The sequence below is a fragment of the Pseudonaja textilis genome, chromosome 1 (genome assembly GCF_049901715.1).
Source record: "Pseudonaja textilis isolate UNSWEBS1 chromosome 1, rPseTex1.2, whole genome shotgun sequence".
Taxonomy (NCBI): domain Eukaryota; kingdom Metazoa; phylum Chordata; class Lepidosauria; order Squamata; family Elapidae; genus Pseudonaja; species Pseudonaja textilis.
In genome coordinates this window covers 11,204,291-11,218,407 of record NC_141990.1, presented here as the reverse complement: position 1 = coordinate 11,218,407, position 14,117 = coordinate 11,204,291, and the positions used below count along the sequence as shown (strand labels likewise).

The 14,117-nt window shown below is 41.9% G+C and overlaps 1 protein-coding gene across 3 annotated transcripts in view; it reads right to left on the bottom strand.

The window, feature by feature from the left end:
• The window catches only part of SGSM2 (small G protein signaling modulator 2), a 135,076-nt gene extending 133,526 nt beyond the window's left edge, over positions 1 to 1,550 (bottom strand). For 2 of the 3 annotated variants that reach the window (XM_026710171.2, XM_026710173.2), the window contains exon 1: positions 1,199 to 1,550. In XM_026710171.2, the coding sequence (XP_026565956.1) occupies positions 1,199 to 1,255 (57 nt within the window). In that variant the 5' untranslated portion in view covers positions 1,256 to 1,550. The remainder of the gene's footprint in view (positions 1 to 1,198) is intronic. The other variant, XM_087926096.1, reaches the window with a different exon arrangement.
• Between the last annotated feature and the right edge of the window lie 12,567 nt (positions 1,551 to 14,117).

Genomic DNA, 14,117 nt, shown 5'->3' with positions numbered 1-14,117 from the left:
GGGTAAAAATGAGCTTGACTAAGTTGCATCATAATCAAACACAGCTTGTGCCAAAGTAAATATGATTAGGAAAAGGGTGAAAGGCTCCTGTGTTTGTCCTCCCTCATCTCACCTGGTTAGACAAGGGAGAGACAAAGGAGTCTCTGAGCTTGTAAAGGGTGCATATTTGATCAAAATCAGGCAGACTTGCTCGATTCAGGAACGATAAATTATCCATTTCTCTCTCAAAGATTTTGAAACCATCCACCAGCTGCAGTTTCACTCCAAAAGAGATGCTCTATAAATGCCCTTTGCAAATTGTAATCCTCACCCCATTTTTTGGTGTGTATGTGCATTCAGCTCTATTCCCTGAATAGGGTGTTAATAATTGGTTTCACACAACATACTGGTTTTCTTCAGACACCTCTCAGGATTTCCCTACTGAATTAACTCACTCTTTGGATTCACACAGCCAGGTCCATAACCAGACACTACGCCGGAAGAAAGAAAGAAAAATCAAGGTCTAAACCAGCTTCGTCAAACGTTTTCTGCTCGAACGTACTACAGGTTGTGCGAAAGCAGCCACGGAGCCACTATGCAAGCCAACTTCATTTCAACTTAGCGTTTTTGAATGAACCCAAACCCGAGTGGCTCGCTGGCGGATTAAGGTCGGTTGCGCTAGCGGAAAACAGATCCGTGCTGGGAAGCAGGCAAGAGAGTCGTGCGAACACGGCCGCGAATGACTTGCCTTCCTTGTTATTTCTTTTAAGACCGGAGCAGCGTCCAACTCGTGGTTAGGAGCCGTAAGGCTAGGACTTTCCCAGTTAGTGACTTATCTGGTAGCCACCCCAGAGTCACCGTAGGATGCCAACCACAGCAAACCCCAAAATGCAACCCAACCTCGGCAAGAGAAAGAGAGGGACGGTCCGGTTTTCTCCTACTCTCCCTTCCCAAAATCGGTCAAGGCAAGGTAAAGAAACTAACAACAGATTTATAGAGTTGGAAAGGACCCTTGGAGGTCTTCTAGCCCAACTCCCTAATACTACTTCAGACAAATGGTTGACTATCGACTATTTAGACTGTATGTTGAGTGAAGAATCTTGCAGCTCCAGTGGATCTCTTACTAATCAGCATCACGACCACTAACATATACACATCTACACATATCTACATATAACATATACACACACAAATAAAATCTGCCCCACGCCTTCCTTACCTCCTTTTTCACATTCCAAAGCAATTTTTCCTTCGCGGCATCATCCGAGCAACTCATGGTGCCCCGGGGGGACGAAGGGTCCGGAGCGATCGGAAGGGGAGAAAGGGCCAACTAAGCCGGGGGCGAGGGCAGGGCGGGGGTCTCCCACTCGCGCTGCGCTCTGCAGAGCTGGGACCGACCGGCCCCGGAGAGGCGAGCCAGCCAGGCGCCTTCTTCCTCCTCGTCCTCCTCCTCCTCTTCCTCCTCCTGCTGCTTCGCCGCCGCCGCAGCCCTGCGCTCGCTCTTGCAGCGGGCAACCCCTTCAGCCGCCGCCGCTGCAGCCATCTTCCGCGGCCTCCCCCACATTGACGTCACTCCCGCTGGCCCAACCTGGTTTTCCCCCGGGGGGGGGCAAGAGCAGGAAGGAGGGAAGCGACCGGGGGGGGGGGGAATTATCGAGTAACAATACACTTGTGTGATGGGGGAGGGGCGCGCAGGCGGCTGGTGGCGGGGCGGGTTGTCCCTTGCCTGGCCAAGGCAAGGGGTGGGTGGATATCTCCAAACCCTGGAGAAAAATGGAGGGCTCCAGAGCATGGACAGAACGCCGGGGGGGGAAGGTGTCTCTTAACCCTGCAATCCTGGTTGCAAAGCTCGTTCTGTTCTTTGCCACCCCCGTCCGCCGTCCTGCTTAAATGAGAAAATAGCCCTGCGAGGTAGACTACAGAGGGCGGGAGCTGTGCTGTTCCAGGTTATAGGCTCCTCGCTTGAAGGGCCCCTGTTCGTCCTATCCGTGTTCTGGGTTCAGACGGGATCAAAGTGTGTTGGGCAAAGAGTTCTGGCCACTCAGAAAACGGCGTTGGGTAAACCCTGATGTATGGATTCTGCCGCTCAACTTCTCTAACTCCCGTGTATAGAAAGGGTAGGAAACGTTGGTTTGAATCTGCAGGTGCCCGCAGTAAATCATGAGGTAATCGGGGCTTATGGGTGTAAAAACATGTGCAGTTAATTGATTTGCAAAGGCAAACTTAGGGAGGGAGAGAGAGAGAGAGAGAGAGAAAAAAAACACTCCCGTGTCAGTTGCAGTCTATCTTATTGATTGGATTGATAGTCCTCTCTTTTCATTTAGGAGCTAAGGCAGTTTGTCAAGTGTCTATCTAGATTCTCAGCCATCCAGGTCATGGTTGTCCCAAAGGTGCTTTTTCCAAGAGGCAACTGGACTTTCTGGAGTTTTTTTAAAGATGTTTCGCTTCTCATCCAAGAAGCTTCTTCAGCTCTGACTGGATAGTGGGGCCTTCCATTTCCCACCATCCAGTAAGAGCTGAAGAAGCTTCTTGGATGAAAAGCAAAACATCTTCAAGAAAAACTAGAAAGTCCAGTTGCCTCTAGAAAAAGCACCTTTTGGAAGTATGTCAAGTGCTCCCCGCTCCTCCATACAACAACCCTGCAGAGATAGGTTGCAGTGAGACGATAGGACTGGCCCTTGAGCCCCAGGGTCTCTTCCATGGCTGAGACTGGATGTATCTCTGAATATGATTTAATAACTTAAGAGAGTTGATGCAGCAAAGAAATTTTGTTTTTAGAATCTGTGTTAGAGCTGGCTCCCGCCTGCAAGATAATGAACAGTTGTCATCATTTTTGAACACACATCATACCTGTACCTGTCACTCACCTGCTGTTGGGTTATTAAAGCTGTAAAGTTCTCACATTCAATCTCCAAAAAGTGTTTGATAGGTACAGTAAGAGTAATGTTTAGTCTTCTGCGCACTTTGGGGCCATTAATCCAAAATACCAATCTGTTCTAATGGGTTGTTTTTGTTTTCTTTTAAAGAGGTTTAGAGTATTCGAAAACAGGAATGTTTTATTTCCCTTGGTTGAAGGTTGGCCGGCAGATGATAAATTAGAAATATTAGATTTCAGTTATAATGTAGCTCTCAGATCTAACAGAGCACAATTGTATGCAAACATACTCGGCATAGTGGGAGCAAATTTTTTGGGAATAGAAAACGGGTGTGGAATTTGGAGATTCTCTCGTGAGAACTGCCACAAAATGGTTGCTATGGGAAGGGAAGGGAGAAAATACTTGCCACAGTGTAGGTAACTCATTATTCAACATTCATTTAGCAAAAGCTAGGGATTTTCTTTATCCATTCATTCATTTTTATGTTGTGGGAAGTCCCCCGTCCCAGAAGAATGAAATATTTTGGGAAATATGCAGAATATTGTATTTCCCTAAATGAGAAATGGAGAAAAAAAAATTTAGAGGCAGAAAACACGCCCCCTTTCTTAATAGCCTACAGCAGATGTCAGCACTTAAGAGATAAAGAGCTTATTGAAAAAAGACAAGTATCTAGATAGCTCTATTCATAAGCAAATACCCTCACCCAAGAGCCAAAACAGGACAAAAGCCATTAAGTCACAATAGGAATTGCATCACCCCCAGAGCAGTGCAAACTTTAACCAAACCTGGTAGCTCAGACAAACACCTGGGAATTTGTGTTTCCTCTTTTGCCTATAGAGCCAGCTACGCCCCCTACATAACCCCTACATGACCCCAAAGGAATCTGGCAACAGCCAATAGAATACATGTTCTTGCACAGGAACGGGAAGCTCAAATACAAAGCCCCCAAAAGGTATAACCCCACCTTCAACTCCACTTTGTCAGCTACCCAGAACCACTAACCCATGTGGTTCTGCTTTATCAATAAACCATCTTTCCAATCAGCCTCCATGTTTCCAGTGTCTTTCTCCCAGCTTGGACCTGAACTAGAGGGATATTTCTTCCCACAATACCACCAGGCTCAAAACATGGTTCTTACTGGTTTAGGTCATAAAAGCCCAACAAGGTAAAAATAGTATAGTAATTTAAAAGAATCAAGAAGAATATGGTGATGCAATTACTACAAAGCTACTAAAATCACCATTCATTGCCCAAAGCAACTCATTTTCTGAAGCAATAGCAAAAGCTAACTTCAAAGAGCAACAGGGTCCCTTAAATATGGGAGCATCTCTGAAAAACACTTTGAAAACTGCAAAACAGCTAATATTTTGGGCAGGATGCAAATTCAGACAGTAGAGCAAGTATGAAATGGCTATGGTCACTTTGATTCGCAAATATACTGCATTTTGAATCAATTGTAGATTTTGATTAGTCTTCAAAGGCAACCTAAGGTAGACTACCCAGCAGAAATCTAGGTTTTTTTTATCCTGCTTGTTTCATTCTTATATTTTGTCATGGTGATTTAAGACCTTTGTTGTTTGCCACACAGAGTTCATCAGGACTAGAGCAGGCTATAAACATTGCAAAATCAACAAAACAAATTGTGGACTGAAAATACTACTCCTTTGAAAGTCACCATTGGAGGCATAAATATTGCTGACTGGGGAATTCTGGGAATTGAAATCCACACATTAAAGTTGTCAGAGCTGAGAAACACTGATTTAGAGCCTAATTAGCTATAGATTAATACTTTTCAGTTCAGACACTATGCTAGATGGTGGTTAACTATATAAGCATTCTGCTGAAGTGGGAAAGATGTTTGAAGTACCATTTGACCAAATATCTAGATATGACTATATTATATACATGTAGAAAGTTTAGTACCTACCCCTCCTAGGCCTGGAGACTAAACCATATGAAGAAGGTTTGGGGTTTGGCTAGTGAGTCTAAAGAAAAGAAGAATTAGGGATGACATAATAGCAGTATTCCAGTACTTGAGGGGCTGCCACAAAGAAGAGGGGGTCAAATTATTCTCCAAAGCACCAGAAGGCAGGACAAGAAACAATAGATGGAAACTAATCAAGGAGAAAAACAACATGGAATTAAGGAGAAACTTCCTAACAGTGAGGACAATAAACCAGTGGAACAGCTGGCCTCCAGAAGTTGTAGATGCTTCATCACTGGAGGTTTGTAAGAAGGGTCTAGACAGGTCATTTATCTCAAATAGTATAGGTTCTCCTGCTTGAGCAAGGGGCTAGACTAGAAGACCTCCATAGTCCCTCCCAGCTAATTCATTCTATTCTAAACCCACCTTAGGCATGAAAGCCAGTTTGGCTGACTTTGGGCCAATCACTCCCTCTCAGCCCAACCTACCTCACAGGGTAGTTGTTATGGGGAAAATAGGAGGAAGGAGATTAAATATATTTGGCACTGTGAATTATTTATAAAAATTATAAAGGTGGGATTAAAAAAAACTAAACAAGAAGAACCTCTCCTTGATCCAGTACAGTATCATGGTTACGATGCTGGCCTGGGAATGAGGAATCTCTTCCTCCGGGTGCAAAAACTATTATAAGAAGCAGATTTTTGCTCCTGTAGACCAAGTATTGGTTGATCCTGGGGCTTTGCTGGCTGAGAGCCATATTGAGGTATTGGGAGCAGCATTCCCCCCAAAAAATAAAAAATAGGTGGGACCAGGCCCAAACGGAAATTGATTCCATTAAATATCAATTGGACTTTAATGAAAATTACATCAATGAAATTCAGGTAGTATCCCCCATGCACACACCATTGTCTCCCTGTTTCCATTTGGATAATCATCATTTCAGAAGTTGTAAATGCTCCAACACTGGAAGTTTTTAAGAAGAGACTGGATAACCATTTGTCTGAAGTGGTGTAGGTTTTCCTGCCTAAGCAGGGGGTTGGACTAGATGACCTACAAGGTCCCTTCCAGCTCTGTTAATCTGTTTATCTGTAAAAAGGCCACAAAATAGGAACTATGTCGTTGAGCTGATTTAGGGTGCAGTGTTGCAGACAAACTCTGCCCACAGCCTGGAGTTCGATCTTGATGAGGCTCAAGGTTGGCTCAGCCTTCCATCCTTCCCAGTTGGGGAAAATGAAGACCCAGATTGCTGGGGGCAATATGCTGACATTTGTAAACTGCTCAGAAAGTGCCGTAAAGCATTATGGAGCAGTATATAAGCCTAAGTGCTATTGCTATTGCTTTTGCTAAAATCAGGCATGACTCACTTAACAACCGCCTCGCTTATGTTCATAAGTCAAGAACTACCTGTAGCAGCAGAAGGAATTTCCTGTTCTATTAGGTTCCTGTTTTTCTGAAACCAGAACGGTTCTTGCCTGTTTGCAGAGTGATGGAAAGTCTTTTTTGCAGTGTGACTGCCCGCACCATCTGTTCTCCAACAACTTTTATCTGCAGCTTGAAAACAAAATCACGGAGCCGGGGAATTTTCAAAGGAGCATTTTGACACTTTTTTTCCCCTATGCTATCTAATTACAAGCTGGAAAGAGAAGCATCCAGGGACTAGCAAGCAGACAGATTTTGAACTTCTACATGTTGCCTCTGAAAAACAACCAAATATTTACTAGTTGGAAGCATTCGTGAATAGGAAGTTAACTAAATAAAAATAAAAATAAACATCCAAAGCAAGAGAGAGGGGGGCACAACAATACTATATGAATTCGTATCATTATCAAATAGCAAACTTAAGAGCTCTAAAAATAAGGTGGAGAGTTTACATTAAGGGGGATAAAGATTTACAACATAAGTGCAATTGTATTTATCTAGGAATCAGGCAAGAAGACCCAAAGCTTTGTTCCAACTATTAGAATTAAAGTTATTATTTATTTGACTGGTAGCAACAGCAATAGTATTTAGACTTATATTCTGCTATACAGTGCTTTTACAGCCCTCTCTAAGTGGTTTACAGAATCAGTATATTGCCCTCAACAATTTGATTCCTCATTTTACCCATCTCGGAAGGATGGAAAGCTGAGCCAACCTTGAGCTTGGTGAGATTTGAACTGCCAAATTGCAGGTAGTCAGCAGTCAGCTGAAGTAGCCTGCAGTACTGCACTCTAACCACTGCGCCACCATGGCTCATAACTTGCTTTCCAGACAGTATTCATTAGCATGGAACATTTTAGTTTCTAACAAGAGTTTGGTCCTTAGCTTATCTTATAAAAAATGTTATATTTTTATAGCATTTATATTTTCCTCTATTGTAATATATGTCTATATGCATTTATATTTTCTTCTACAATCATCTGGTTAATTACATCTGTCTGCATTTGCTAGCTAAGTTATATATCTGAAGAAACTAAATTCTACCACCACTTATTAGTCTGTAATGCAGATTGTCCTCAACTTACGACCTCAATTGAGCCCAAAATTTTCATTGCTAAACATGAACTATTAAGTGAGTTTTGCCCCATTTTAAACCTTTCTTGCCACCATTGTTAATCAGAATCACTGCTGTTAAGTTAGTAACCTGGTTGTTAAATGAATCTGGCTTCCGCATTGACTTTGCTCAAAAGTTTGCAAAAGATGATGACACATGACCCTAGGACAATACAACCATCATAAATATGAACCAGGTGCCAAGCATCCTAATTTTGATTACATGGGGATGCAGTCACGGTCGTAAGTGTGAAAAAAGGTCATAAGTCACTTTTTAAAGCACCATTGTAACTTTGATGGTCACTAATTGAATGGTTGTAAGTCGAAATGCACTCTTGAGACAGTCCAACAGGACTTTTTGGTAAAGCTGAAATCTACTGGAGGAATTATGGCCACTTTACCTCAGGCAAATCCCTTTAAGAGACCCAGATGTGATTTACTAAAGATTATACAAGGAGTGAACGGTAGAAGCACCCTGGCTTTAATGCATAAATTACAATTCCTATCAAAAGCATGGCCAAAAATCTATAACTGGGGAGCTATTTGCCAACTGTTTATGCCAGAAATGCAAGCAGATGTCTAAAAAAAGAGACCATGGAAATGTGAAACAGAAGTAAAGGATCTCCTCAAAGAACTGAGGAGAGAAATGTTAATTTTAAAGAGAAAGGTAGTGTGCTACTGTTGAAACAGATGGGTAATTTAGGTGTAGTGGGGATTTCTGGCTTAAGCAAATAGTCAGAGAGAGTCTGGTAGCACCTTTTCTGACTAACAAATGTTATTAAACTGCAGCTCAAGAAAGCGTATGTCTTTTAATAAAAATGTGTTACTCAGAAAAGTGTGTGTTTTACCTTTTTCTACAGGGGCTTCAGCACAGAAATCCATCACAGCTTCCATACCTTAAAAATGTGCACTAAATTGGGTATGCAAGGTTTTTTTTACTTGTAATCTTATTTCTATCCTGCCTTTCTTATTATTACAAATAACTCGAGACAGCAAGCATTAGAATGGAATGGAATTCTTTATTGGCCATGTATGATTGGAGACACAATCCCCTCACATCCCGGACATAAACTGTTTCAACTTCTACCCTCAAAACAACACTACAGACCACTGCACACCAGAACAACTAGACACAAGAACAGTTTTTTCCCCGAACACCATCACTCGGCTAAACAAATAATTCCCTCAACACTGTCCAACTATTACAAAGTCTGCACTACTATTACTGTTAATCTTCTCATTGCTCCTTATCACCCATCCCCTTCCACTTGTGACTGTATGACTGTAACTTTGTCTCTTGTATTCTTACGATTTACACTGACTGTTTCCTAGTATGATTTGATTGCTTATTGTACCCTATAACTATCATTAAGTGTTGTACCTTATGATTCTTGATTCTTGACGGATGTATCTTTTCTTTTATGTATACTGAGAGTATTTGCACCAAGACAAATTCCTTGTGTGTCCAATCGCACTTGGCCAATAAAGAATTCTATAATCTATAATTCTATAACAAGAAATTTGTCTCTGGTGCAGCCAACCTTTCACCTTCTATTTACCTCATAACAACCCTGTGAGGTGGGTTGCGGTGAGAGAGAGTGACAGGCCTAAAGTCTCCCAGCTGGCTTTCATGGCTAAGTAATTATAGTTGTAAGATGTGACAGTCATTAAGCAGGTCACCCTGTGATCATGCCTGATTTTACACCTTTTGTTTTTGCAAAGATCATTAAATAAACAGCAGTTGTTGAACAAATTAAACACCAGTCATTAAACAAATACATGATATCAAACAAATGTATTTTGCCAGAAATTCAAAACTAAATACTGGAGATCAGCGAAATAGCTCCAAAATCATGTTTATGGGATTGCAGGACACTGCAAACAGCCATGAATGCAAGTTGGTTACCAAGCACCCAAAATATGATCATGTGACTGTGAAGGCAGCCATCACAACTTCAAAAACGGGTCATTGATAGCCATTAAGAGCCAGTGTGGCACAATGGTAAGAATGCAAGTTTCAGGCTAATTCTGCTGACTGCCAACTGCCAGCAGTTCAATCCTGACCAGTTCAAGGTTGACTCTGCCTTCCATCCTTCCAAGGTTGGTAAAATGAAGACCCAGATTATTGGGGGCAATAGGCTGACTCTAAAATGCTTAGAAAGAGGACTGTAAAGCACTGTGAAGCAGTATACAGGTAGTCCTTGACTTACAACAGTTCACTTAGTGACCATTCAAAGTTACAACGGCACTGGAAAAAGTGGCTTTTGACCATTTTTCACACTTATGACCATTGCAACAACCCCATGGTCATGTGATTTATATTCGGATGCTCGACAACTGATTCACATTTACGACAGTTGCAGTGTCCTGGGGCCATGTGATCCCTCTTTGTGATCTTCCGACAAGGAAAGTCAATGGAGGAAATCAAATTCATTTAACAACAGTGTTACTAATTTAAAAACTGCAGTGTTTTGTTTAAGAAATGTGGCAAGCAAAGTCGTAAAATGGGACAAACTCACTAGCAAAGGTTTCACTTAGCAACATAAATTTTGGGCTCAATTGTGATCGTAGCTCATGGACTACCTGTATAAGTCCAAGTGCTACTGCTATTTGAGAAGACCATCATAACTTCGATAGTTGCTGGTTGTTAAATGAGGAGTGTAGATTTTAATCCATGGCGATCTGTCCCTAACCTATTCTTTCAAGTCTTCCAATGGTGCATTCGTTATGATGGAAGTCAAGAATGAAATATTATGAGAAATATTTTGAAAAGCAGATTATTATATTTCCTGTAAAAGAGAAATAGAAATCTTAAGGGAGACAGAAAGTCCCTGCCCCAACAGCTATTTGGTGCCCATTAAGAAAGACTGGGGCATCCTCTCTACAAGACAAAAGACATTCGGCTCCAGGGTGATGGGATTAAGACATGACCCTCCAGGACACTGTAGGATTATCTAGCAGCATTGCAAAATCTCCTCAGGACAGTGCATCACCCAGCAAACTTCAACCAAACTTATCTCAGAGAAACATGACCCCACATGGCCCCATGGGAATCTGACAACAGCCAATACAATACATGTTCTTACACAGGAACAGGAAGCTCAAGTGCGAAGCCCAAGAGAAGGTATAAAAGCCCCTTTCCCCACACTCAACTCCATGTGTTTAGCTGCACCAGAGAACCATATGCTTGGTGGTTCTCTCTCTTCCATCATTAAAGCCTCTTTCCAATCAGCCTCCAGCCTCCATTTTGTCTCTAGTGTCTTTCTCCTGCCTTGGAACTGAACTAGATGGATAGTTCTTTCAACAGTTGCCACCATAATTGTGTCTGCTCATCCTCTTATTCTCTTTTCTTCCCCATTTCCCAGCATGAGAATCTTCTCCAGGGACCTGGGTCTGTAGTAGGATAATTTGAGCCTAGTTATTCATCCCTTGGAGGAGAACTTTGGGATAATTGATGGTTTTACCGGTTTACCTTGTTCCCATTTACCTCACAGGAGTCAGGGCTCCAAGTTATAGACCCATACTAAGGAAAACTCCGAGGCAGACAAATTATTGGATATATTATATTGGCACAAATCTGTTGAAAACCGACTCTGAAGGGTCCGTGGTTTTCACCTAGTTAAAAGTAAAAAAAATTCCCTCAACCCCAAATAATCAGTCAGATGGTCCAATCACGGCACCATCTGTTGACCCGCTGACATCACTCCTCCTTCCTCCAGCCAGGTGTGAGAACATTCTTGGTTCCCAAGAGAAAGTATTTTGTTTTGACTGCACAACCCCAGCTATCTCTATTCCCCCCCCACCCCCCATCACTGTGGCAGCACTGAAGCCCCACGATGGCTTCGGCCAGGCCAACTTCAGGTTTGACAACAGGTCCCCAAACTGCCCCGATCTGCAGAAAAACCTACACAGAACAAGTCCCCGGAGCACAAAAGGTTGGGAGCCTCTGATTTGCATTTAGTTTTATTTATTTACTAGCTCAATACCCATGCTTTGCTACGAAACTATGTGGTCAGACTTAGTTTTGGGGGGAGGAAAATAAGGAAAACGAATTCTGGCTCTGCCTACCAGCATCCATAGGTATTCATCTGGCTAGTGTCCTGTCAGTGTGTGAGAGAGTTGAGGGCTGTTGGGAAACTGAAACAGCATTTGCTGTGTGAGCAAGGAGATAGCAAAGAGCCTGGATGTGGCTTAGCTCAACTGTTCTGTACTAAAGCTGCTTGATGCTTGAAAGTAAAACTGAAATTGAAACTCCTCTCCTCTGCTTGTGTTTTGCATTTGGAACAGATTAGGGAGGGGAGTAGAACTCCTTAGCATCAGAGTGTGTTAATAATAATATACGAAATACTAATGCTCTGATGATCATTTCGAAAAATCCGTTCTCAGTGAGCACCTCGAAGCCAAGAGGAACATATGTGCCACATTTCTAGTTTGTAGGCTTTACAGTATATATATCTATATCTATATACTGTATATATCTATATCTATATATATATCTACATCTAGATAGGTAGGTAGGTAGGTAGGTAGGTAGGTAGATAAATTTTTATTTATTTCCCCATTTGCATTTACTTTGCAATAAAAGTCTGAAACACCAAAAATCAGATAATAGCCAATATTTTTGTGTGTATAAAGCTAAATTGGATATGTTCTTCATAGATTCAAGTGCAAATAGTTAACCCTAATCCCCATCCTTTGTCTAGGGCAGAGCTGTATGGCTGAATTTAGCAAGTGAGGCTCTGAACCGTGAAAATGGACATACCCCAAGTTGTGTTTTAAAGCAAATAGACACCGCCTTTGAGCAGCCGCCACATTAACTCTGATCCACTGGAGGGCAGATTTAGCCATGATTATTCCATCATCACCACTCCCTTTTAATGTAATTTATCAGCTTTTCTAACTCTGCAAAGCAATCTTTTAAAATGCCAGCAGAACGGAGCGGTACTGATGGATAAATGTCAATAAATATCAGATGAAGGTTAAACATTCTAGATTTGGCTTGGCATTTATCGAGCCGCAGGTGACATGGAGATCTCACCAGGCTGCCCTCTTTTTGACAGCCTTCTTGTTGGGGAAAAAAATTACTGGACAATTTTGAAAGAACCTGGCTGGAGGCAATGGGATAATTCCCTCGTGTAACAAGGCTCTCCTTAACATGGTGCCATCAGCAATTGTAATTGTAATTGCTTTGACTTCTGCAATTGCAGATTTTTTTTTCCTGATTTGTATTTAGCTATTAGATTGAACAGGAAGAGGAAAGACAGCAAGCTCCTTCCAGGTTGTTCTTCATGAGGACTAGAAACCTAACTGAAATGTATTTAAAAAGCAATGGAGTTTCTTCGAAACAATCTTATTTTTTCTGATGGCAATGTTCTTTAGCTGGATACTGAAGGACTAAATAGTTGTGTTTTCTGGGAAAGAGGTCTGGAACAGATGACAATGCAAGAGTATATTCCTTGATAACTAACCAAACTATTAGAAGAGCGACCATTCAAAATTGATGAACGGAGCAAAGGGTACCAGCAACTCATGTAAGATAATCCAGCTCTGCTTGAAAAGAGAGATGGAGGGAAGAGAAGATTGAAGCTCCATCTTCTGTTCCATCAAAGATGATCTCAGCAATTCCTCTAAGCACAACTCCACATCCTTTTGTTGCTTCACTAGCCATAAGGAGCTTTCACTGTTATATATGGACCCAATGAGCGAGTGAGTAAATGTGAGATGCTTCTAATATTGGAATAACGATGCTAAATTCTTACCTTCTATACCAAGCGCAGAGAGAATCAGAGTTGGAAAGAGCCTTGGCGGTCTTCTAACCCAAAGTCCTGCTCAAGCAGAAGATGTCATACCATTCTGGACAAATGGCTTCCAACCTCTTCTTTAAAAACCGCTAGTGCTGGAGCATTCACAACTTCTGGAGGAAAGCTGGTCCACTGATTAATTGTTCCCACTGTCAGGAACTACCTTCTTAGTTCTAGGTTGAATCTCTTCTTGATCAAGTTTCCATTCATGACTTCTCGTCCTTCCTTCAGGGGCTTTGGAGAATAGCTTGACTCCCTCTTCTTTATGGCAGCCCCTGAGATATTGGAACACTGCTACCATGTTCAACTCACCAATGTACAAATTTAACAGTCGTTAAAGTTCAGCAGATTAATTTACCACGAACCTCAGAACTTAGTTTCTTAATGTTAAAAGAAACTCAAAACTTCCACATTTTGTGGGTCCAAGAACGGCCATCGCTCTATGTATCCATCCTCCATTTTAATCTAGCAAAGGTACTCCTCTACTTAAAACAGTTCATATAGTGAATGTTCAACGTTACGACAGCACTGAAAAAAGTGACTTATGACCCTTTTTCACACATAGGACCATTGCAGATATCCTCGTGGTCATGTGATTTATATTTGGATGCTTGACAACCGGTTCGTCTTTATGACGGTTGCAGTGTCCCGGGGTCACATGATCGCCTTTTGCAACCTTGTGACCAGATTCACTTAACAACTGTAATTTAACTACTGCAGTGATTCACTGAACAACTGTGGCAAGAAAAGTCGTAAAATGGGGCAAAACTCATTTAGAAACATACATTTTGGGCTCAATTGTGGTCGTAATGTCAACTCATAAAATATTTCTATGGTCTTTTTAGAGTTGACAACAGAAAGGGAGGTGGGGAAAGGGGTTTGTAAGAACAGTGTGGCAGCTTGGAAATCAAAAGTGCATTCCATAAATAGTTTTTCAAAGATAGTAACTAGGTGGCTGAAGTTTTTGCTGCGCAAAATTCTAACTGGAGAGTACGATTGATGACT